The 22847-nt window shown below is 40.2% G+C and overlaps 3 protein-coding genes across 3 annotated transcripts in view; 2 read left to right on the top strand and 1 right to left on the bottom strand.

Moving 5' to 3' along the window:
* The window catches only part of otud7a (OTU deubiquitinase 7A), a 37855-nt gene extending 33909 nt beyond the window's left edge, over positions 1 to 3946 (bottom strand). The window contains exon 1 of the mRNA XM_067589800.1: positions 3765 to 3946. The gene's annotated coding sequence lies outside the window, so the exon portion shown is untranslated. The remainder of the gene's footprint in view (positions 1 to 3764) is intronic.
* Positions 641 to 21055, top strand: LOC137183770 (proprotein convertase subtilisin/kexin type 5). The gene is made up of 17 exons (XM_067591071.1): positions 641 to 730; positions 4887 to 5271; positions 8062 to 8265; positions 8571 to 8639; positions 8816 to 8858; positions 11605 to 11750; positions 13142 to 13336; positions 14733 to 14819; positions 14904 to 15102; positions 15218 to 15441; positions 15559 to 15801; positions 16618 to 16863; positions 17576 to 17771; positions 18696 to 18901; positions 19076 to 19176; positions 19926 to 20097; positions 20177 to 21055. The coding sequence occupies exons 1-17, from the start codon at positions 641 to 643 to the stop codon at positions 20557 to 20559; spliced, it is 3189 nt and encodes a 1062-aa protein (XP_067447172.1). The 3' UTR covers positions 20560 to 21055.
* A 657-nt stretch (positions 21056 to 21712) lies between these two features.
* On the top strand, positions 21713 to 22672 carry gcnt3 (glucosaminyl (N-acetyl) transferase 3, mucin type). Its single transcript, XM_067589808.1, has one exon. It carries the CDS (start codon positions 21728 to 21730, stop codon positions 22658 to 22660), a length of 933 nt encoding a protein of 310 aa, XP_067445909.1. The 5' UTR covers positions 21713 to 21727; the 3' UTR covers positions 22661 to 22672.
* The last annotated feature ends 175 nt before the right edge of the window (positions 22673 to 22847 follow it).

Genomic DNA, 22847 nt, shown 5'->3' with positions numbered 1-22847 from the left:
TTTTATAGTATATGCAACTGTATGACTGTTAACATATGGTGACACCCTGAAAACATTCATTGGATAAATATAGTGTAGGAAAATATAGGCTATATAGGAGTCCTTCTTGACCCTCTTTAGTCATCTCAGATCTCTTCTTCTTCATTACGCCGGGAAGAAGTCAACAAAGATAGGAGGAATATATTACTAGAGCTGGAAAGAAGGGTAAATTTACTCCCCAGTGTTCCATGACTGTTTTGTTTAGCGTTTGATGAGATGTGCTGTTTCTGATGGAGTAAAGATGAAATAAAGGGCAGTGACAGTGACAGACAGCAGAGCATTTGTTTTCTCTACTTAAGATAATGAATGACGTAGAGAGCACGCTGAACAACAGTGCTTCTGCTCTGTAGTGTCTAACCTGCACTTCCCTTTTTAACATCTAAATCAATGGAAATACTCAGAGACAAAATGGAGATACATTGAGTTCCCAACAAATGCAGCTGGGTTTTCGCAGAGAAAAGGAGGCCTGACCTCTTTTTCTGGATGAATGAAAATGACCTATGCTGTGGGCCTGCAAATTGAGTCACCGAGGGTATCCTCTGCATTTGTGTTTTGTTTGATTTAGAGAGTGTTCCCATGCTGATTCGAGGCAGGACGGGGAATGGCTGTGCCCATTGGGCCTTGTGGGGAGAATGTTACAATGGCAGACGTCTCCCGCAGCCAGCCTGCTCCCAGACTCAGCACCAGACAAGTGAAGCAACACAAATGCAATTAGGTGCAGGAGGAGTAGACGACACACACGCGTACACACACACACACACACACACACACACAGGCCATGGCTGTTACAGACAAACCTGTGGTCTCTCTTTCTTTCTGAGGGCGATCATTGGTCGTCTCAGATATTGTGTGCAACTGTAAAAACAAGGAGAAAACTAAGCAAAAAAATGTGTATATGGTACAGTTTTAAGCCAAAAAACATCGACTGAAAACACCAAGCTTTGGTCGTCATGAAAACGTTTCACAGAAATATCATCTTTTGCAAATCTTGTGGGAACGTCAGTAACCGCTATCTCTGTTTAACACAATAATAGCTACAATCACTAAGCAGTATTTCACGATAAATACTGTAATGAACCTTGCTATTATGTAATCAAAAAGTCAAATCCACACATAGGCAGTGAGAGTTCTTGTAGCTCCTGAGTAGCAGAGCGTTATATTGTTAAAGCGACATAACGTGTGGTTAAATGCGCAGACAGTGTGTTTTAAACCTGTACGTGTTGGTTTCAACATCTGGATTCAACAACTTGATACTGAGGTGTCAGACTATACCGTGCTCTGAGAAGCTCATTCCTGGTTTTAGAAATCAAACAGTAGCCTTCATAATTGAAAGATGAAGCCGACGCGAATACAGTTCCCCCAAGCTAATGTCACTATATAGCTAAAGTGAGTCAGTTGATTTAGAAAATACTACTCTTGAAGAGAACATTAAGGGTGAAACAGGTGTCTCGCACTGTCACAAACAACCACAGTGGTTGCGACTTCCTTGTCCCACGTCAATTTAACTCCGAATTCCTCGTTTTGGCTTAAATCTATATGTTCTAATCACAATAAGTTACCAACATGGGCTTAAATTCAAGTTTCCTAATATCTTTTCAGAAAACTAAGGGTCTATAGGTCCCTTCAGACTATATTTACAAGACATGTGGGATCTCTTCTGGACCCCTTCAATGATTCAGATATCAAAATCAGACACATAGAAAACACAAGCTCTGACCTTGCAAGTTTAACACTCTCACATCTAGCTTCACTATTAAAAAAAGTTCATAAATCATTGTTAAATGGTTCCTGCAGTCAATGTATTATAACACTTCGGTGGTTTCAGCCTTTACCACAGCATGAGAGGGGAACCGCAGTGTAAGGATTTACAGCTTTATGGCACAAGGCTTACGACTTAATTTGTCTGTGATTTGGGGGTATATTTCATATTTACTTTCACACATATATTTGAAAATGGATTTGCTCAAACCGTGACAAATTTCCCCAAAAGTATCTATCCAACATCAAGTCCCGTGTACAGACTCACACAGGACCGATATCCCCTCCACCCTCCCCTACTTCGATGTGTGAGAGGAGCCCCTCTGCCTGCCTCCATGGCCTCTAGCTGACCTCCCTCCGCCTGCAGACGGGACACTTAACATTGCTTACCCACCTGTAGAGATGTCTGAAGAACAGGGCCCACTTCAAAGCCGTGCAGTGATTGGACCATGATTACCATGGGCACTTGACTCATTTCATCTACCCTGAAGGACTAAACTTGGGAACATGGAACATGGAATTCTTTTAACAAGGAAACAGGAGATTTTATCCCCCTTTGCTGTTGCTTCTCAACAAAGCAACCAGTGCTTTTTTTTTTTACAATCATAGCTGATAAAGATAAATTATCTGCTATGGTTTTTGAAGTGGGTAGTGGGCATCTGGCACAGATGTTTGCAAAGGAATGTCATTTTGTATCAGCTGAAGAGCAGTTTGATACAACGTTGCTGCCACAGTGACATGAAAGCCCAACTGAGTTCAACAACAACCGTCATCTCTGCTCTGCTTTTCTGTAGCTAAATGCCAGTGACAGGAACAGAATTCACTGTGGTAACTGATCAGGTGCCAAGCGCCCTCTCCCCAGTGCCCTGCTGCACCGAAGCCCTCCGTAGAGCTGGCATGGCCTGGCTTAGCCTGGCAGCCCCGGTTTGTAGCTCTGCCTCGTCTATTCGAGCTGTCTCCAAATCAGACTCGACTACTGTCAGCTGCCTGTCTCGCTAAGCCGAGGGCAGGATGCGGACAGTGGTAAGAGGTGTCAGAATATGTTGTAATGGTGAGACAGCAAACAACTTGATGAGATGTAAATCCTCATCTTAAAAAATGAACAGGTGGAAACGCTGTGTGAGTTTACTCCACTTAGTGTTGCACCCAGCTTGAATATAAGCTGACATTCATGATTTATTGAAGGTTTTAAGGCACAGGAATATGATCTTAAACATACTATGCAATGAATGAGGTGAATTAGTGGCCTCACCATATTTACACGCAGGCATAGTTGGGAGATATTGTGAACTAGGCCAACAATAAGAGAAAAATACAGCATATGGGCACCAGAATAAAATACCAGGCTGCTTTCCTTCAATTGAAAATGAACGTAGCTAGAAGTGAGCCTGCTATGCATTATCTTTTATGAAACATGCAGCTGTTATGCATTTCATCACATGTTAAGCCATCTGCCCCCAAAATACAATGTGATGATTAATATTCCATGTCTGTAAATACAATCATAGCCTTCAAGACTTCATAGGCTTCAATAAGCTAATGGGCTAAGCTACCATCACATAATATACCCAGCTGTCACACGTATATATAGGCTATATTACATTGCTACTGTACATCACAAAAGGTATGTGACTAAGCATAGAGATTCACGACCATATCCATGTTTACAGCATTTAACTCTGAGACACCGGCTAACATTTCATCCCAGACCGTCGATGAGATGTGTGGCCTCGATGTATTTGCCTTCGACCTAAAATACAAAAAGGTATTCGCACGGAAAACTGAAGTTGAATGTATCGAGGCACGTACTCGCATAAAGACAGGTGCACCTGTCTGCAGTGGTAGCCCCATTGTGTTCAGTATCAAATGAGCCATGAATCGGTCTGTCGCGCCGTGTAATGAAACACACACACACACACACACACACACACACTTAAAAAAACAAAACAAACAAGTGTGTCTCTTACCGTTCTGTTTTCAGTCATTACTCCCCATCGTAGCGTTTTCAGTCCAGACCTCTGACGAACCGTTAATTCCTATCAGGCTGTCTCACTCTCTCCCTCTCTCTCTCGCTCATCCCCATGTCATATTTCTCCGCTGCAGCAGAACAAAGCCACGCCTCCTCGAACAGCGGCGTGACGTCAGCCGGCGAAGGGGTTGGGTTGGGCCGGCGCACACACACGCCCTCGAGACACGTCCGGCGAGGAGCCGCGAGAGGCCGCTGTGTCGGAGCAAAGACAAATCACAATAGCTTGAGTTTTCTACAATGTCTGAGGTCTATATACAATATATAAATATGGAATATAGAACGACGATATTAAGACACCTTTGCATGCGTCTTTGACTTTTAAACCACAATCAATGCAAGACGTCTAAAAGCTTGTGAGTAATAAGCTAATGGCAGTTAAATATTATTCTTCCGCCAAGCAATATAGACCTTGAAAAGTAGCCCACAAAAAAGGCAAAAGAAGCCTATGAATCGTTTTTTTTTCTTTATTTCGATATTATAGTTTTCTCTTTAGCCTCAAAAACCACAAAATCTCATAACTAAAATCTGTAAGCCACTAGAAATTACTTTCTGTTTATGCCATTGAGCTGAATCCTAAATTTCTTGCTAACATTACAGTTGAAATTCGTGGCGTATGAATTTAAAATCTACCTGACAGTAGATATATGTTTTATTTGTAATTGATAATAAAATAAAATAAAATAAAAAAATCAAACATATAATTCCAGTTTTATACCTTTAATCTTGAGATTAAAAAAAGAAGCCTAAAACATTTCTTTTCAGTAATTCTTTTTCATCTTATTGTACTTACTTTCTTCATCTTATTTATATTGTTTGTTGTATGTTTTTAATGCTGCATAACTTTGAGATTCACTACGAATGAAAATTGCGGCACAAATTAAATATATTATTATTATTATTATTATTTAATATTATACAGCAAACGGAGTATGCAGCACGGTGGTTATAAATATTGATATTTTGTGTCTGCTGCAGTCACACAGGTGTTTTTTTTTTTTTTTTATCAGGTATTTCTATCTATTGTGACACAGAGGCTGGGTGCTCTCCCTCTTTCTGTTAGGATCGTTTACTAAATGCTGACCGCAGTCCACGTTCATTGTCCAGCGCTTCTCTTGAGCGAACTGGTCCAGCAAGTTATTTCTGGGCTGGTGTCACAGAGCCTCATATCGATCTACCGGCATACCTGCGGCTGTACGGACACTGCGTCTTTGGAGACAGTCCTGAGTGCCTTTTTTCTCACTTCCAGCGAAAGTCCTCTGGTACAGCCATGAGGTGCTTCACCGCGATTTTGATCTTTCTCTACTACGTCGGATTTGTTGGATGCAAACCTTCGTCCCCCTGTCCGAGTGGACAATTTATGCTGAAGAACCAGTGTGTCCTCTGTCATCCCACCTGCTCTGAGTGCGACGGACATGAGCTGTTTGAATGCACTACCTGTGGAGTTGGTGAGTAGGATTTCCTACATACGTACTTGTAACACAGCAAAAATGATGGGTGGTGCTGCCAAAGGGAAAAAAAACCGAACTATATACATGTTCAATCTTTTATTTTCTTCATATACAATTGATATAGCCTAACAGTTTTGTAAAGTAATGTATTCACAAGGGCTACAAATAAAAAATCACCAGCTTAACAAAGGCTTAAGTTAAACAATAGGCCACTCCGGTCTTCAAATGATACATTTCACATATGTGTATTGCTGTATTTTGGTGCAAATATGATCTCTAAATTGCTTGCAGTTGGTCAATGTAATTCCTCTTTTTTAAAATGTTTTTGGCAAAGATGCTAGATTAAAACACAGCCATGTCACAGACTCATTAATCGAGCAGGAAAGGAGGTGCAGCACTATTTAATGGTTACCAAAAGCAAAGTTGTTCAAAGGCTTTGGAATCAGAGGAGGGTCATTCAGCTCTGGTTTAACATTTACCCTTGTTAAAACAGTTAGGGATTGGCTGTAGAAACTTGTTGATTGTTTTTGTCGCAGAGGCACCTTCTGAAATTGGTAAGAAATGAAGGTGTGATCATTTTTCTCCTGAGTTTTCACAGTGTAATCTGATCATGTCAGAATGGGGCCTTTGTTAATCAGAGGGAGAGGAGAAAATATCCCCTCAGGCTAGAAGTATTACTGTTGCAGTTCAATGGGCTTAACCTGCGAGTCTCTCTCTCTGTCTCTCTCTAACTCACACACACACACACACACATTGAATACATGCATTTTGACATGACACAATCATGCATGTCTGCTGTTAATGCCTACATCTACGTATATTACTGTAGATATTGTTTTGTGTGTAAACTTTGTTTTATATATTTATGTGTCATTGTCAAGACATTGTTAGGTAAACTACCCACTTATATCTCCAGCCTTTTATCCTATAATACTAGATCTATTAATCTGATTCGTTTAAATGTCCCCAGTGTGCACTCAGAGCTCGGTAAAACTGCTTTCTCCTTTTATGCACCTTGGACATAGAATGAACTGCAAAATACCATTACCTTAGAAGCACTCCCTTCTTTGAATACCTTCAAAGGTCCTTTACAAACTGCCATGAAGGAAAAATGTTGCTGTTTTATATAACCTTGACTTGAGGTGGACTGAGTTATGGATATCGATGCTATGGCCTATATGCCTCTCTTCTTTTACTCTTTCCCTTGTGTAGCTTTTATGTATTTTATGTGTTCTATCATGTGAATTTTTTTTTTAACGTGAAACTGCTTATGCTGCCGTCTTGACCACGACTCTTTGGAAGAAGAGATCCTGTATCTCAATGGGACCATCCTGGCCAAGTAAAGGATAAATGGATAAATAAATTTGATGTTCTTTGTGAAAGAACATCAAAAGTCTCCTCATTCTCTTTGGTTTGTTGTCATGTAGAGGTCACATTTCTCTGCTTATGCTGAGGTGGAGCCTCTAAGAAGTGGAAGGGTTAGAAAGGCAGCAGCAGCAGCTTGTGGCCCCTCTCCTCCCTGTCTCACACATCTTGTGTACAGAGCTGAGCAGATGAGACAATGCTGTAACTCAGCTGCTTCCAGAGACGCCTCAGGTGCCACAGCTAGCCTAGTGGCAGGTGGCAGAGTATTAATCATTAGGGCTAACACCAGTTCCTGTCTCTGCCCACAGCTCTGATCTCTCATCTGCCTGTGATTGCCCTTGTTTACATTAGTCAGAGCATCATCAGTCAGGAAGTGATTTCACACTGTGATCTGTTATTTGCAGGCCTACAGTCAATGTGCTGGGCTGCAGCTATCAGTTTATCACAGTTATGAGGTTGACATCCATTTGTGCTGCCATTATTATCAGTTTTTAGCCATGCTAGTGGCATGGTGTCAGGTGTGGCAATGTCGGTCTGTCGGTTGGTTCGTCCACCACTGGAATATCTCAATAATTATTTAATGGTTTGCCATGAAATCTTCTACAGGCATTCATGGTCCCCAGAGGATGAATTCTACTGACTTTAGTGATTTTCTGACTTTTTTTCTAGTGCCAGCAGCAGGTTAAGGGTTTCACTTATCTTTTGAAATTTCTCGACACCTGCTAGGTGGATTGTTACTGAATTTTGTACAATCATTCATGGTTCCCAGTGGATGAATCGAAAAGGACTTTGGTGATATCCTAATGTTTCTACTTGCCACCATGAGGTTGTGATTTTCAATGAAACGGGCTAAATTATGATTGTTAACACGGTAAACATTATACCTGCTTAACAGCAGCATGTTAGTGTTCTCATTGTGAGCATTTTAGCATGCTGACTTAAGCATTTAGCTCAAAGCACCACATTACGCAGTACAGCCTCAAAGAGCTGCTAGCATGGCTGTAGATTCTTAGTCTTGTTTGTCAGTAATGTGTAATGAAATGCTATATGAATCCTCAGTTTCCTCACATATAAGAATTGCCAGCAGTTCAGTTGTTAAACCACATGACATCTCTCTCCTCTCAATAAAAAAAATGTGATCCCTGTGATATGTGTTAGGCTGTAATTTCCTGTAGGCACGATCTTTCACACAGTTGGCAGCACGTACTTTCATCTTTCCTACATCCCATGTACTTGTCGAGCCCAGTTGTCTCTACCTGTGTATTTATTACGAGAAGCTCGTTGATTTTCACTCTCAGAAGAGTCCAGATTTTTGGAAAGGATGTCTCCAGGTGGGAGTTCCACATGGCTAATGGCATCTTCATCAGAGGAGAAAATGGAATAGGCTTTATTTTAACAAGTTCTCTGTGTCCTCCTCCTCAGATGAAGATGGACAGGAACGTTTCCTCCACCAAGGTCGCTGTCGGACACACTGCCCCCGGGGACTCTATCCTGACAGGGGTCACTATGCCTGCCTGCCCTGCATAGCCAATTGTGAACTCTGCACAGATGGCAACATATGTGCTAAATGTCGAGAACACTACAAACTCCAGAATGGGGTCTGCCAAACAGCGCTCTGTGACATAGGTAAATGTGAAGCTGAATCTCTAAGGATAAGTCTGTTGATAGTTTACATGTTTCTCATTGTCAACAAATCCAAAGGAAATACTAACATATGTGTGGCCCATTTTTAAATATTCTTTAAAAGGAGCTAATGAGCTTGGGGCTGACAGCAACAGACAGGCTAGGGAAGCCAGAAAGTACTGAGAGATGCACTAACACATTTCTTTTTCATGGAATTAATTGACAATAAGAAAAATATAGAATATCGCCAACCTTATCCTTTAAGAGAAAGACATTCATGCTTGTTACGCTGGGTCTTTGTGTTTCAGGGCAGGTGCAGGATGCTGATACAGGAGAGTGCATTGACTGTGAGATGGGATGCAAAACATGTTCCACAGGTAGGTCACACATGCTTGCTGTATCAGGCTAACACCACTATACTGTTTCTTCCTTAATGTGTGGAGAATTGGCAATGTATATTAAAACTTGTGTGTGTGTGAGTGATAATAGTGCACAGTGCATCATAATTTGAATTTAGTGGAATAATTAATCACCTTTTTTCATTTGTACACAGGAGACCCTGAGATTTGCAACAGCTGTGTTGAAGGTTACTTCCTGTGAGTTTTTTTCCTTGTTTTATTATCATCTTTTAATAAGTGAAATTTTCTGGTGGCCCATATTCCCTAATACAAAATCAAATGCGTTCTCAGGTATTACTGGAGATACCTAACATTTGGTACCACGGCTGCAACTAACGTTTATTTTCATTATAGAATAATCTACCCATTATTTTCTTGGTTAATCAACAAATTTGAATAGCTTGTATTGCCTTATTAACAGTCCAAAATTCAAAGATATGAAGTTCGCAATCATGCAAGGCAACAATATTCAAATTTTTGAAGCTGGAAGAGAATTTTTCGCTTAAAAATGGCTCATACATATTGTATATCGTTCATCAAAATTGTTGCTAATTAATGTTTTGTCAAATCCTTTATACAGAAAAATGAATGTTTTGTCTTTTCCACATAAAGTAGACATAATGGTGCAATAATTTATTCAAACATTTTTCAGCAGATTAATGGGCATTAAATATGCTGCCTAAAAATAATTAACCTCAAAATGACCTTGTAATTGTTTTTATTTGAGTTGTCATCATTTTGCTAGATTTAGAGTTGAGTAAATCATTGTTCAGTGTGTGGGTAATATACCTTTCCATAATTGTTTTGCACACTGTGGTTAGTTATTCTCCACGCCACAATAAACTATATTTCACCTGTATTTCTGTTTACACGAGCTTATCACTTGGACACAGTGTGTAACACAGGTTAGAGAGCTAGAACAGACCTCCAATTGTGTACTTCTCCCCCGAGTTTAGGCCTCCTGGTATTGTGTGAGTCAGGTTACCTTCCATTCGGAGTTATACGCTGTTACCTGAGCCACGGTTGTGCACAGAAGAGAGGTCTGCTTCACAGAGATACTTAACAGAGTGTGTTTTTATGTTACTTGTGAGAAGGAGGGAGAAAGGGAGCAAGCATAAGTGGAAAACATAGCCAGTAGCAGGGTGTGATTATATAGGGTGCACTATCTTGACTTCACTGACTACTCATGTGAATCACAGCAGAGGAAGCTTTAAGGAATATCTACCACTCCACTGCCCTCACCTCTTTTTAATTCTGTTACATACTGTAGGTGCAGTAAGACACACAGTCTTCTTCTGCATCTACTCGAGTAACTTTTATTTTCATAGTAGGGTTTTAGAGCTTTTGAATAACAGTATCAGTAATTTCTGTGGCTGCAGTACTTAATGCATCTACCATGCAAGGCAAACACCAATAAAAGAAACCCAATAGAACATGGGGCCATCATGAACTGCAGGATGAGCCTCGCTGTGATAGATTATGACCGTTTGCAGCACTTAAAGAAAGTCCACTATTTGAGGTTTGCTAGTGGTAATGAAAAATGTTAGACAGCCTTGGCATATCTCAATCTGTGGGGCGAATGTTCTTCTCACATAAATCATTGCCTGCGTGATGGATGCTTGGTATTTATTGACATTTACCTTATTCTCTAAGGAGCTAAGTGCAGCTAAACCAATAAGTTGCTGCGATTCATTCTCAATATGTTATACCATTCATTTCCTCAAGCTTTCTTAACTTCAGGTAGTACTTACAGCATATTTTTTACCATTTAGCTTTAACCTGAGGAGTAAAAAAAACCCCAAACAAAAGTTGCTTTGGAAATGCTGATGTACTCTCCTGGAATGGATAGTCTAATATTTGCACAGAGGGATTCTTAAACATCCCGCAGATTCTTAAGTAGTGTACTGTTTCCAGGCCAGAGACAGGGCCTGGTCTGCACCAGCTGCTATTGTGAGTGAGTTGATGGATGCAGTGTGGCGCCTCCAGCTGTTCCTCCTCAAACAACCAACGCATCTTAGCGCCAAATTCACAGCGACACAGTGGGGAGTGCAGCCTGGGCTGTCAGTGGTCAGATTCTCTCATGTAGGAAGGTGGCAGAGGAGGCAGCAGAGGATGTTGTACTATATAAGTTAGTGGCTTATTGCTCTTTAGCTTGTTTCATTTAGAGTGGCAAGTCTGTAAAGTAGGCGTTATTCTTGCTTTAATGTTTTATGTGTGACATCTTTGCAACTCAATATCAGCTGCTTTGGGCTAGATTTTATTTTTTAGGACAGTGTCTCATGTTTAATAGCTCAGTTAAGCCCCAAAGGACTGGTAGGACAGGTTAATGACAGAAATCTCCCCATGCCTCTGGGCTACAAATAAAACACCAATTAACTTTCTGCCTTAAGAAAAGAATAGACTCATGATAAGCTTGAAGAAAAGCAGCCTCTATTGGGTTTTTTTGTTTGCCATCCTTACTGATGGTAAAGTGCACCTTTTTTGATTGAGGAGGGTGTTGTAGTCAACAATACAGCTGCAGGTGTGCTGTGGACCGACACAGTGAATGTTGGGATTGCTTCTTGCATGTGGTGTGTTTTTGTCTTCTCTCTGGTTTCAGTTCATCTAGCCTCAGACTCATCCATGTAGGAAGAAGCTGCCTGCAGCAACATTATACTTCTTTCATTGTAAAAGCTTTGAAAATGCCATTAACTCACAATAGTTTTCATCAGGTCTTTGATATTTCAATAGCTTTGCTCTGCATGTTTGCTTTACAAAAAAAAGAGAACCTCCTTTTGTTTAATAGCTGTGACAGCCAGCTTTAGTCGATCAGTTATTGACCTGTTTCACACACGTAGACCAAGCTTAGGTTTGGATGGTTTTTGGAATGGTTTTTTAATTGTTATGGATTATCAATAAATATTCTATTTGATTTTTAGTTTTGAATTAACGTTTCACTTTATAGTTTCAGACACCAGTGTCGCAAGCACTGCCCCCGGAGCACATATGAGGACTGGGGCAGGGGTGTGTGTCTGTCCTGCCCAGCACCATGCACAGATTGCAGGAGTAACGCACACTGCCTTGCCTGTCAGCCTGGTTACTTCCTGAATGGTACAAGTAGCCAAGAATAATAATTTCTCTATGTATTGTTTACTATTGTCTCAATGTCTCATACTCAACATCATTCAGAAGACCTTTTCATCCTATACAGTACTGGTGGATATTGTGTTTTTCTTAAATTAAATCAGTACGTAGGTGAGAATAATCAATCATTCTTGTTAAAGACAACTGATGGCACTCCTGAGTCTTCATTTGGATTGCAAATCATGTCCATGTCAGCAAATCTGTAACATGAGATATGTAAATATATGGTTTATGCAAACAAGGAATGAATATGGTGTTGTTAGGTTGTGTTCTCTATGGGCATCCAAGTAAAAGCTTTGAGATTGTAAATAAAGCTTGTAGCTGTAAAAAAAAAGAAGATAAGCAAGAACACCACCACACTATCAATATGATTTTAGTATGCACAGTTATGGTACATATTTGATGGGCATGTGATTATACATTGTGTCAGACAGGATCTATCATGGGTTATACTGCTTATTTCCCCTTCATTGACAAGGTCCAGTTTCAAAAGATCTAGGTCATTGTTTTGTGCCTGGGCAGTTGGATGGAATTTGGAGAGGGAGAGATCCTAGAAGAGCAGACAGAGGAGAAGGATTTGCACAGTTTTTAACCAATTGAAGACATGTACAGATATTTTTTTGTCGACTTTACCAGTTTATTGATGAGATGTTTAAAAAAATCCCAAACATTGTGCTTTGCATTTTTAAAGAAAGACTTTTTAGTGCTATCATGCACATACCCTGCATGATTCATGTCTCAGTAATTGAGAGATAAAGATAAGATAGAGATATTATCTATAATATTGTGTCTGCCAGGTTGTTCAAGACTATCAATGCTGATGCAACATGGAAAGTTTTACAATCCAAAATGTCATCATATCAGTACAATCAATTAAAACACAATTTAGAGTCATATACATATGCCACTAAAAAGGCAACAGAAGGCCGGTTTTCACTTCCCAAGGCAAATACTAATTTCCTTAAACATACAGTAGTATATAGAGTAATGAAAACATGGAATTCTTTATCACTGTCACTGACTAAATTAACAGAAGTCTATATTTAAAAAGCAAATAAGGACACACTTAGGAACAACATATTTGTAGGATGCTATGCATATGCTGATTTGTAGTTTTTGCTGTGTAAGTTCTACTCATATATATTGACATTATTCTCTAATATATGTCTTTTGTATGCCATTTGTGTTGACTGTAATGTTTAATGTATGTTTTTAAATGTGGACCCCAGGAAGACTAGCTGTGCTTTAGGGCACAGCTAATGGGGATCCTAACAAATAAACAATAAACAATGCAGATGTATCAAGTGTTGTACTGGAAAATAATGTCTTTTCATGTGTGTATTGCTCTGTCCCATCAGGAGGTGATTGTATTAAACAGTGCCCACAGCAAACCTTCAGTGACTCCAGTGGGTGGCGCTGTCAGCCTTGCCACAGCTCATGTCAGACATGCCACGGGCCGCGGTCAACAGACTGCGACTTGTGTCTTGGTGGGAACCCTCCTCTACATGGGCAGTGCCCTCTGATGAACTGCCCAATGGGACAATACTTTGATGGTAAGGGTGACTTTTATGATAAGGCCTAATTTATAGTTGTTAATCTTGGTAATTCTTCTCAAAGAAACTGTTTTGCCTTTTTAGAGATGAGTAAATTGATATGCTAGTGAATCCCATGTGATTGATCGCAAATGAGAATGGCAAATGAGTATCAGGCATCAGTCAGAGATTATACTGAATAACATGATACTTGGCTGGTTGGTTCCCTGATGGCAATAATTTCCTTTTGAACTTTTCTCTAACGGGAGGTCAGAGCAGACGTCAGTATAGTGTCCCAGGAGTTTGGAGGGATCAGTGTTTTGCTCAAGGACACATTAACAAGGTGGATTCTTTGCAGCTGAGACAGAGGCTTGAACCCTGCTGAAGGACCTCTAGGTTGAAGGACGGTCTGCTACTCACTGTGTCACCCTGCTGCACATGTACTGCGTCACCTTTCATTCAAGAGCCATTTTAGTAATGGAGCAATTTTAAAAGGCTTCTCTGCGTCAAGCACTGGACTCTTTACCTGCTACCCCCTCGATGTCAGAGTCAACAGTATTATTAATGTCAACAAAGATAGGAATATGGTACTGCATTGTTATCAACCATACATGGGAATCAGGCTGATGTTACTGGTTTGATTATTAACATCCCTGCACGGATCTGTCAGTCTGATGCACACTATCAAGAGCAGTTTTAGTTAATTTTCTAAACTTCCTACTGCTGACCATTGTGAGTAAAAACTTTTAGTAGATTTTGTAACCTCAGAGCAATATGTTGCATTGCAAGGTGGATTTTAGTTTTACATTTGCAATACAGAGTATTAAAAAAAAAAGACGACAAGTGCAAGATGAAAGGTAGCCTTATTCATATACAGGGTATTATGGCTAAACATCAAAGGTTTGCATGTTATCATGGTTCACACCGTGGCCTCCCCATTGTGAGAATCTTTCTTACCTCATCTCAGCAGTAAGCTCCCCCAAAACATCGCCTTTCATAATTTTTTTTTTTTTTTTTATAAATGGCCATTAAAAAATTACATTTTAAACACACAACGCCCTCCATTTTCAGCTTAATGGAAGAGTGGTCGTAGACATGTTAGACATGTAGATTTCTACAATAGCAGGTAACATTTTGCAGGTCCCATACAAACTAACACAATGTGCCTGCACTGCTGACTGACAGTATTGAGCAATTGGTGATAACAAGCACCTTATTCAGCATTTCCTATGACTTTTACACTGTAGCAAGGCTATGCTTATAGCTTATTATGTTTCCCTCTAGTGGTAAAGATAGGTAAAGCAAAACATTCTCAAGTCATAGTGCCTTAGGTTTAACAGGATTCAATATGTATCTCTGTTTCCTGTCCATGTGATGTTTTGCTCTGGTAATGTTACTCTGTTTGTTTTAATTTCAGGAAAATATGGTGAATGTCACGCATGTGATGCATCCTGTGATACCTGCTTTGGCCCACAACCACAGGACTGTTCATCTTGTTTCAAAGGTTCAAATATTTACATTATCTTCCAGCATGCCAAAATAAACTAAAATATTATCACTCAGTGTTTTTTTTTTGTGTGTGTGATAGGATATTTCCTGGACCAGGACAGTTCTTGTGTAATGCATTGTCTAACTGGCTCCTATGCAAACTCCGCTACTCAACTGTGTGAGACATGTTCACCCAACTGTGAAGCCTGTGTGGACACCAGTGACAACTGCATCAGCTGCTCTAAAGGCAGCCATAAACTTTTTCTCCAACAGGGGAGGTGCTGGTCGGAATGCCCAGAGTAAGCTGTTGTATACACTAAGCAATAGAATGAAGAAAAACCTTTGTAATGACGGTGTGTTTTTGTTTATTGTATTTCCCCCTTTATGCCAAATATCTACTGACTTTACTTACAGAGGTTTCTTCGAGACTGCAGAGGGGTCGTGTGAAGCCTGTGATAGCTCCTGTCTGACATGTGATGGTACCAAGTCCCAGTGTCTGTCCTGTGCTGATGGCCACTACTTAGAGAGTGGTTTGTGTAGACTGAACTGTTCACTGCGGACATACCCTGCAGATGACGGTACCTGCAGACGCTGTCCTCCCCATTGTGACGTTTGCTCAGACGACAGGACCTGTTTCAGTGAGTTATTAGCTCACTGCGCAGCTAAAATTAATTTTATGCCTTTATAGCACATTCTGAAATGGCTTGTTTGTGGCACAAAATTACCACCCCTACTCCATATGATTACCATTTCAGAATGCAGTTTCCTTTACCTGATGCTGAACGGTGCGTGCAAGGCTAGTTGTCCCATGGGCTACTATGAGGACATGGAGGAGGGCCGCTGTGGTCAGTGCCACCCTACCTGTGGCAGCTGTTCTGGGCCTTTGGCAGATGACTGTGAGACCTGCTCAACATTTAGCCCCAAACTCTATAAAGGTGCATGCTCGAAGGACTGCCCCGCTGGCACTTACTATGAGACTGAAGCTACAGAATGTCAAGGTGAGCATCTCGGTACTTTGATGTGACTTGGTTTGGTAATTAAGTAGTGTTGAATAAGCAGGGTTATCTAGCTGGGCTATCTTGTTATTTAGGTCCCATTGTTTACGTATAGGTGCATCTTACCTGATGAAACTTTATTTACCTTAGTTTATGCAGCTCCTTTTTTATACACATTAAAAGTGAGCTATATGGCTTCTAACACAACAATAATAATACAAGAAGAGTGCTGTGTTAAAAAATAAAAACATAAGGGGATATAACACAGAATTGTGGCTGCACGATTCAGACTCTTGAAAACATTAAGGTTTGGAAAGATGCACTAGGTACCAAAGACAAAGTAATAAAATGAGAAAATGGAAGAAAGAGAAATATCATTACATAAACTGTATCTGAAATGATGAATCTTAAAGGGGGCCAAGCATAACTGGAAGATCTCTGACTGTGTTGTGCTTAGGCTTGTAGGGGTTTAATAACTGGCTGATCAGCAAAATCAGTTAAAGGTTAAAGAGACTTAAAGGTTATCAGAGAAGTGATGTTTGAACAGCATCTTTCACAACAAGCTGGCGACACTGGGGACTTTAGATGAAGATAACATTTACAACTGTATGACGACATCTATTTTGTGCAGACACTAGTATCTGTAACCGCAACCGCACTGCCATGTATTATCTGTAATAGCTTTGTGATAACAATATACAGTATTTATTTATTGATAATCATTCACTGCTAAAACATGACAGGGATCACACCCTCCCCTGTAAATGTTGTGATATGACAGTCCAGTGATGCAACCTGATTTGTTTGATTTATGTGCAGAGTGCCACCAGACGTGTATGAGCTGCTCCGGCCCAGATGCAAACCAGTGCACCCAGTGCGAAAAGGGACTTGTGCTGGATCCAAACACACTGTTATGTGGTGTGACAGGTGACACAGACTGCCCACCAAGAACCTACCTACATGACGACCAGTTCACCTGCATGGGTTGCCACCAGCACTGTTACTCCTGTGAGGGACCGAGCAACGATGAATGCCAGACCTGTGCCCTACCCAAATACCTTCACAGTGAGAATTTTGCACTAAAGTTCACCTGCACAGACTGAAGTTGTCCTGGGTATAAAATAAACCAACATCAGCAGCAAAGATAGTATAAGTGCATTTATTATGCGACCATATGGCAAAGCAATATAATTTCTCTTCAAACTATCAGCTTTTCAGGAACTTGATAATGCTCTTTATCACCGTGATGAGTAATAGAATTTAAGTCATGCATTTTGTTAACTAGTCTTTCTACATAATTGCCTCAATACATCTTGAAAACTGGCTACATTATGATGGCTCTCCTGAGAATATTTCACAGTTTCAGTGTAGTTTAATGTGCTGCATATGATTGAACAACAGTTAACAACAGTGACTGGATACATTGGTGATTGCAATGTACATGTAAGACTAAAAAAAGGCTTAATTTACATGTTCTTTTTAAAAAAAATATGTAGTAACACTTAAAAGTTAATTCTTTGGAGCCTAAAAAATAAGTTAAAGGTAAATATCTTAAAACTAGAACAAATATTTAAAATAAATAACAGAGGCAAACATATCATAGAGATTAAAATTTCATCTTTCAGTTTCTAAGCCAAAACAATTGTCAGGTGCCAAAAAAGTGTCCAAATAACAGAGAGGTGTAATAAAGAAGTAAATATTAGCACTATGAAAATTATATGGCTTCACTTAAGCAAGCAAACTAACAGGTGGAATGTGTCTGTGTGCTATTTTTCAGACAGCACCTGTGTGAGTGAGTGTCCAGCTGGTACATACAACACGAGACAGGAGGCTGATGGAACAGAGCTGGGATTCTGTTTGCCTTGTGACCACGTCTGCTCCACCTGCACTGGGGCATCACCAAAAGATTGCCTCACATGTTCCCCAGGATACCTACGTCTCCTTCACCTATGTGTCACCCATTGTCCCACAGGGTACAAAGCTGAATGCTCCATCATAATCTCAGAAAATGTTTACTTTGTGTTGAAACACAAGCTTGACTTCCTCCTTACCCTTTGTCCACTGGTAAAAGAGTCCTAAGAGAATTCCTGGTTTGGAAACAAGCCAACAGATTGCAACAGAATCACATTGTTTCTCCATAATGTTATCAGCAATAAAGCAACTTCCTTCAGGAACTTTCCAACTCCAAATGTGACATAATTTGACCGAAATTTATCAATACATACTACCGCTCAAAAGTTTTAGGACACTCCCATTTTTCCAATTTTTTATTGAAATTTAAGCAGTCCAAGTCGCGTGAATAGCCTTAAATGGTACAAAAATGAGTAGCAAATTTCCAAAAGGTAAAAAAAAAAAGAAAAAGGTTCATCCTACAGGAAGATGATGATCCAAAACATACTTCCAGGCTGTCAGAACTACCTTGAAAAAAAGAAAGAATATCACGAGTGTGTTCAGCTGCTTTACTGCAAAAAGTGATTTCTATTCAGTTTTGTCAAACAAAAAATTTCCATGATTTCTTTTTTTAAATCTGTTTTTGTTCTATGCTTTAATTTCAGAGTACACTGAGACATTAAACTATGTAAATCTCTGTAGAAACTGGAAAAAGTGAGGCATAATTTTTTACTGGTAGTGCATGTAATCATATTTTTTATATACAGAGATATTAGAAGTTATTATAGCAAAAAGAAATTGTATTTTTAGCCCCGTGGTAAGATTTTAGGTGCTGATTTGGGATTTTTACTTTTGACTTATGATTACATTCACTTTGAATTTACCACAGAGAGACGCTTACTAATAAATCTTGAAAATAAGTCTGCAAGAATCAGAAATCTATGTACATGTCTGACTTGTTATATATGTGTATATATATATTTATATAATTTGATGCATTTCCACAGGTATTACAGAGCGGGCTCCCGCTGTGAGAAATGTGACCAGTCATGTCAGCTGTGTACGGGACCAGGGCCTGAGTCCTGCAGGGCCTGTTTACCTCCTCTTCTGGAGCTGCAGGGCACTAAGCTGTGTTTGGAGCGTTGCCCGCACCGCTTCTATCAGCTTGACGACATCTGCAAACAGTGCCACATCAGCTGTCAGACCTGCACAGGTATATATCAAACAACTGTTAATTACGGCTCTGTAAAAGCTGATTGCACAATTTTTTTGTTTGAATTCGATATTAGCGTGCTACTAAACATCATCTATAGTCTATTGCCAACGCGTCAATATTTGACTCATATTTCACCTTTGCGTAATGTGTGAGATATGCTTGTGTTTGCAGATGCCTCACCTCAGGGCTGTCTAACGTGCGACAGGGGCAGCACTCTTAAGGACAACATCTGCTATCCACGCTGTGAGGAGGGGCAATACTTCTCAGAAGAGGTGTGTTCTGAGCTGAGTGTGCTGTACTGTATTGCTTTGATTATTATAATCATAAAAAGTGAAGTCAAAAGAAAAGTGTTTCCCTCTTAATTTAATCTAATACAAAGAGCAAAGCAGTCACATTATTTTCTCAGTAAATCAGTGCCGTATTGTACATCGTAAAAGTGGTTCTGCTGTGGTTGTTATATTCATAAATGAAATGCTTAGATGACTGTGTTGTCCTTTGTTTGCATGTCAAATTCATATATAAGTAAATAATTAAAGTACCTGAAAACCTATTTTCTCAATCACCTTTGTATTATGGGTGATTTTATGATCACAAAAACTTCTCTCAAAGCTAGAACAGTTTTGGTTATTTCAAATTCTGTATTTGTGCATTTGAATTTGATTTGGTTTTAGCTGAAAAAATATGTAACACGCCTCCATGCACTGATCAGGATGAAGCAATATTTGATGACAGTTGTTGATTGTTTGCTTGTGTTGCCAGGCAACTGTTAACCAAATGTGATGAAACCACAACCAGCTGGAGGTTTTGAATCGATATTCAATGTTATTGAGAAATACTTAAGATTTAAAACCCTGTTTTTCAGGGGTTTTGCCTGATGTAGCATCTTCCTAGAACAAGTAACACAATGTGCTTCACAAGTCACAGTCCAAATTCCTGACTGGCCTATTGTCTACAACTGTTTTTGTTTTTTTTATTATTTTATTTTTCCAGTACACTCATTTGTTAAGTTGTACCATTGTAGGAAACCTGCGAGCCATGTGACAGCTCATGTAGGCATTGCACCGGCCCTAGAACTGACCAGTGTCTGACATGTCACCGAGACTCTGGTCTTCACGCTGTGGAGAACCGCTGTGCCCGCTGCTGTCAGGCTGGAGGGAATGAAACTGGTTGCTGTGTTTGTGACAGCCGTTCAGGTAGAGTCCTGCCTATCATAAGCAACATAAGATTGTCTGGATAGACCAACTACTAAAGGCATTTTTTTTTATGTTTTAGCTCTGTGTGTGGAGGCTCCCAAACCAAAGTCAGGAGATGACCGGGCAACAGACCTGAGTACATCATCTAGAGTTCTCAAGCACACCTCAGCCACCTTGCCTATTGCGTTGCTGCTGGCTCTGGGGTTGGCTCTGGCTGTGTTTGCCTTAGTCAAGGCTCATGCCAGGAAAAGGCTTTGCTGGAGCCAGAGCTATGAGAGACTGAGTGGCAGTGCCAGTATCAACATGCCTCACGGCGTGCCCGAGCCAGAGAGTGGGGACGAGGTGGATGTGGTGTACACCAGTAGAGGAGGATCGGTATATCGACGCTACAGCTTCATCCATGAACAGGACACAGATGCGGATCAGGATGTGGACGAGAGCACTTGTCTCAACCAGTCTTAGGTGAATCCCACCTAGAGTTTGCAGTAGCTGAGGAAAATACTGTGGATGCTTACAATATCAAGGCTCATATTAGATGAATTCAAAGTAGTTTAGTTAAAAATGTTAAAAATAGAATGTGGTGGTATTTTTCTTTGGAATGATGAGTTATGGTGTTTATTGTATTCTACAAAGTGCCTGTATCTGTATACTGTAATGCAAATTCCTAGAAGAGCATTTGTGAGTAAATAGTGAAAAAAAATACATATATGTGTGTATATGTATAAAAACATAAAATATGACTTTTTCTTCTTTTTTTTACGTGCTAATTAAAGTATTTGTGAAACGGTGAAATGATCATGTATGATAAGTGAATTCCAACATCATTTATTGTAAATAGAAATATACATGTAATAAAGTCTTTTATACTTGACAAGTGCACCTTGAAAACTTATGGTGGCTATCCTGAGAATATTTGCTGGTAATGTAGAAAATGTATTATTGGAGGTTATTACGTGCACCATACACGAAAATCCAGTTTTCCTTTGCAGTCATATGAAAATGTTCTCTATAGGCTCAACCTCAGCTGTTGGTGACATTTAAACTAAGTAAATACAGCACTGATGTAGAATCTAGGACTGTCAATAGGCTACATCCTATTTAAGAACTGCGTATAGTCAAGAAATTCCTTCCACACCTTAGTTTGACACACCTACTCAGGGCTGATTCGATTGTCATTGCTGTATTAAATGATACAATGCAGCCTCTCCTCATTTGGCCGAACTGTTATCTGCATTGAAGGTCACCTCTGTTGTACACTGAAGCTCTGGAAATTAAGGAAATGGCTTTTGCAAAGTCGCTGTTGAGGACCCTGTTTCTCGTTCTCCTGGGTATGTTGCTTTCTTTTGTTCTTTTTGAGACTGACTTTAAAAGGTCACAGTCACTGCCTGATATCAAAATACCAGTGCAATACCATGTTGACCTGCCTGGCTGCTCGGCTATCATCTCTGGTGAAATTCAGGGCAAGGAAGACAAATTACAAGTGCTTCTGGCATCCAAGAAAAGACAGAGTTTGTTATCTGAGGAGTTCTACCTTAATGTGACAAAGGACTGTCAAGCTTACATTGAAAAGAGAGGTTTCATCACAACACCTCTCAGTGAGGAGGAGAGAGACTTTCCCATTGCCTACTCCATGGTGATCCATGAGAAGATTGAGATGTTTGAGCGCCTTCTACGAGCTGTTTACACTCCTCAGAACATCTACTGTGTGCATGTGGACCAGAAATCCACTAAGGAATTTCAGAAGGCTGTAGAGGCAATTGTTTCCTGCTTACCTAATGTGTTTGTGGCCAGTAGATTAGAAAGAGTGGTATATGCCTCATGGTCAAGAGTGCAGGCGGATCTCAACTGCATGAAAGATCTGTTGGGGTCACACGTCCAGTGGAGGTACCTGCTCAACACCTGTGGGACTGACTTCCCCATCAAAACCAATAGAGAGATGGTTCAGGCTCTGAAGTCCCTCAACGGAAGAAACAGCATGGAATCTGAGGCCACCAATGACTACAAGAAAAACCGTTGGCGTTATCATTACAATGTCACCAACCAAGTTGTCCAGACGAATGTGAGGAAAAGCCCCCCTCCCATTACGAGCCCCATGTTCTCAGGAAATGCCTACTTTGTGGTCACAAGGGCCTTTGTGAAACATGTGCTGCAGGACAGAGAGGTTCAGAAATTACTGGAGTGGGAGAAGGACACATACAGCCCTGATGAGCACTTGTGGGCCACTCTGCAGAGGATGCCCTCCGTTCCTGGATCCATGCCTGCTAATGTCAAGTACGACACATCAGACATGCAAGCCATCGCTCGTGTGGTGAAGTGGAGCTATTTAGCAGGAGATATGAGAGACGGAGCCCCGTACGATCCATGCACTGGGATCTATAGAAGAGCAGTTTGTGTGTACGGAGCTGGGGACCTCAAGTGGCTCCTGAGACAACACCACCTCTTTGCAAATAAGTTTGATCCAGAGGTTGATGACATCGCCCTGAGGTGTATGGAGTCAGTTCTGTTTTTCAAAGCTTTGGACCGTGAACCACAGTTGATTGAACAATACTCCAACATTTTGTGAAGCTTATATATCATTTATTTAACCAAGTAAAAGTCTCATTGAGATTAAAATCTTTTTTCTGAGTGACCTGAAATGTAGATTTGAAATGTAATTTTTGAGATAAGGCAAAACTTCATACTTATTACAGGAACCACTTTTACAGAAACCATATTAATTTATTATCAAAAATAGTTAAGATCTTGTCCTT

Source organism: Thunnus thynnus, chromosome 5 (genome assembly GCF_963924715.1).
Source record: "Thunnus thynnus chromosome 5, fThuThy2.1, whole genome shotgun sequence".
Lineage (NCBI taxonomy): Eukaryota > Metazoa > Chordata > Actinopteri > Scombriformes > Scombridae > Thunnus > Thunnus thynnus.
The sequence above is the reverse complement of the archived record's forward strand: the minus strand, read 5'-3'. Positions and strand labels throughout refer to the sequence as shown.

What these genes read in the sequence shown, in the direction of transcription:
- gcnt3 (XM_067589808.1), top strand. Translation starts at nt 21,728, where the DNA reads ATGGTGATCCATGAGAAGATTGAGATGTTTGAGCGCCTTCTACGAGCT.
- LOC137183770 (XM_067591071.1), top strand. Translation starts at nt 641, where the DNA reads ATGGCTGTGCCCATTGGGCCTTGTGGGGAGAATGTTACAATGGCAGAC. An exon ending in TGAAGCTACAGAATGTCAAG is followed by an intron (nt 15,802 to 16,617) that starts GTGAGCATCTCG and finishes ATTTATGTGCAG; the next exon opens with AGTGCCACCAGACGTGTATG. An exon ending in GTCACCCATTGTCCCACAGG is followed by an intron (nt 17,772 to 18,695) that starts GTACAAAGCTGA and finishes GCATTTCCACAG; the next exon opens with GTATTACAGAGCGGGCTCCC.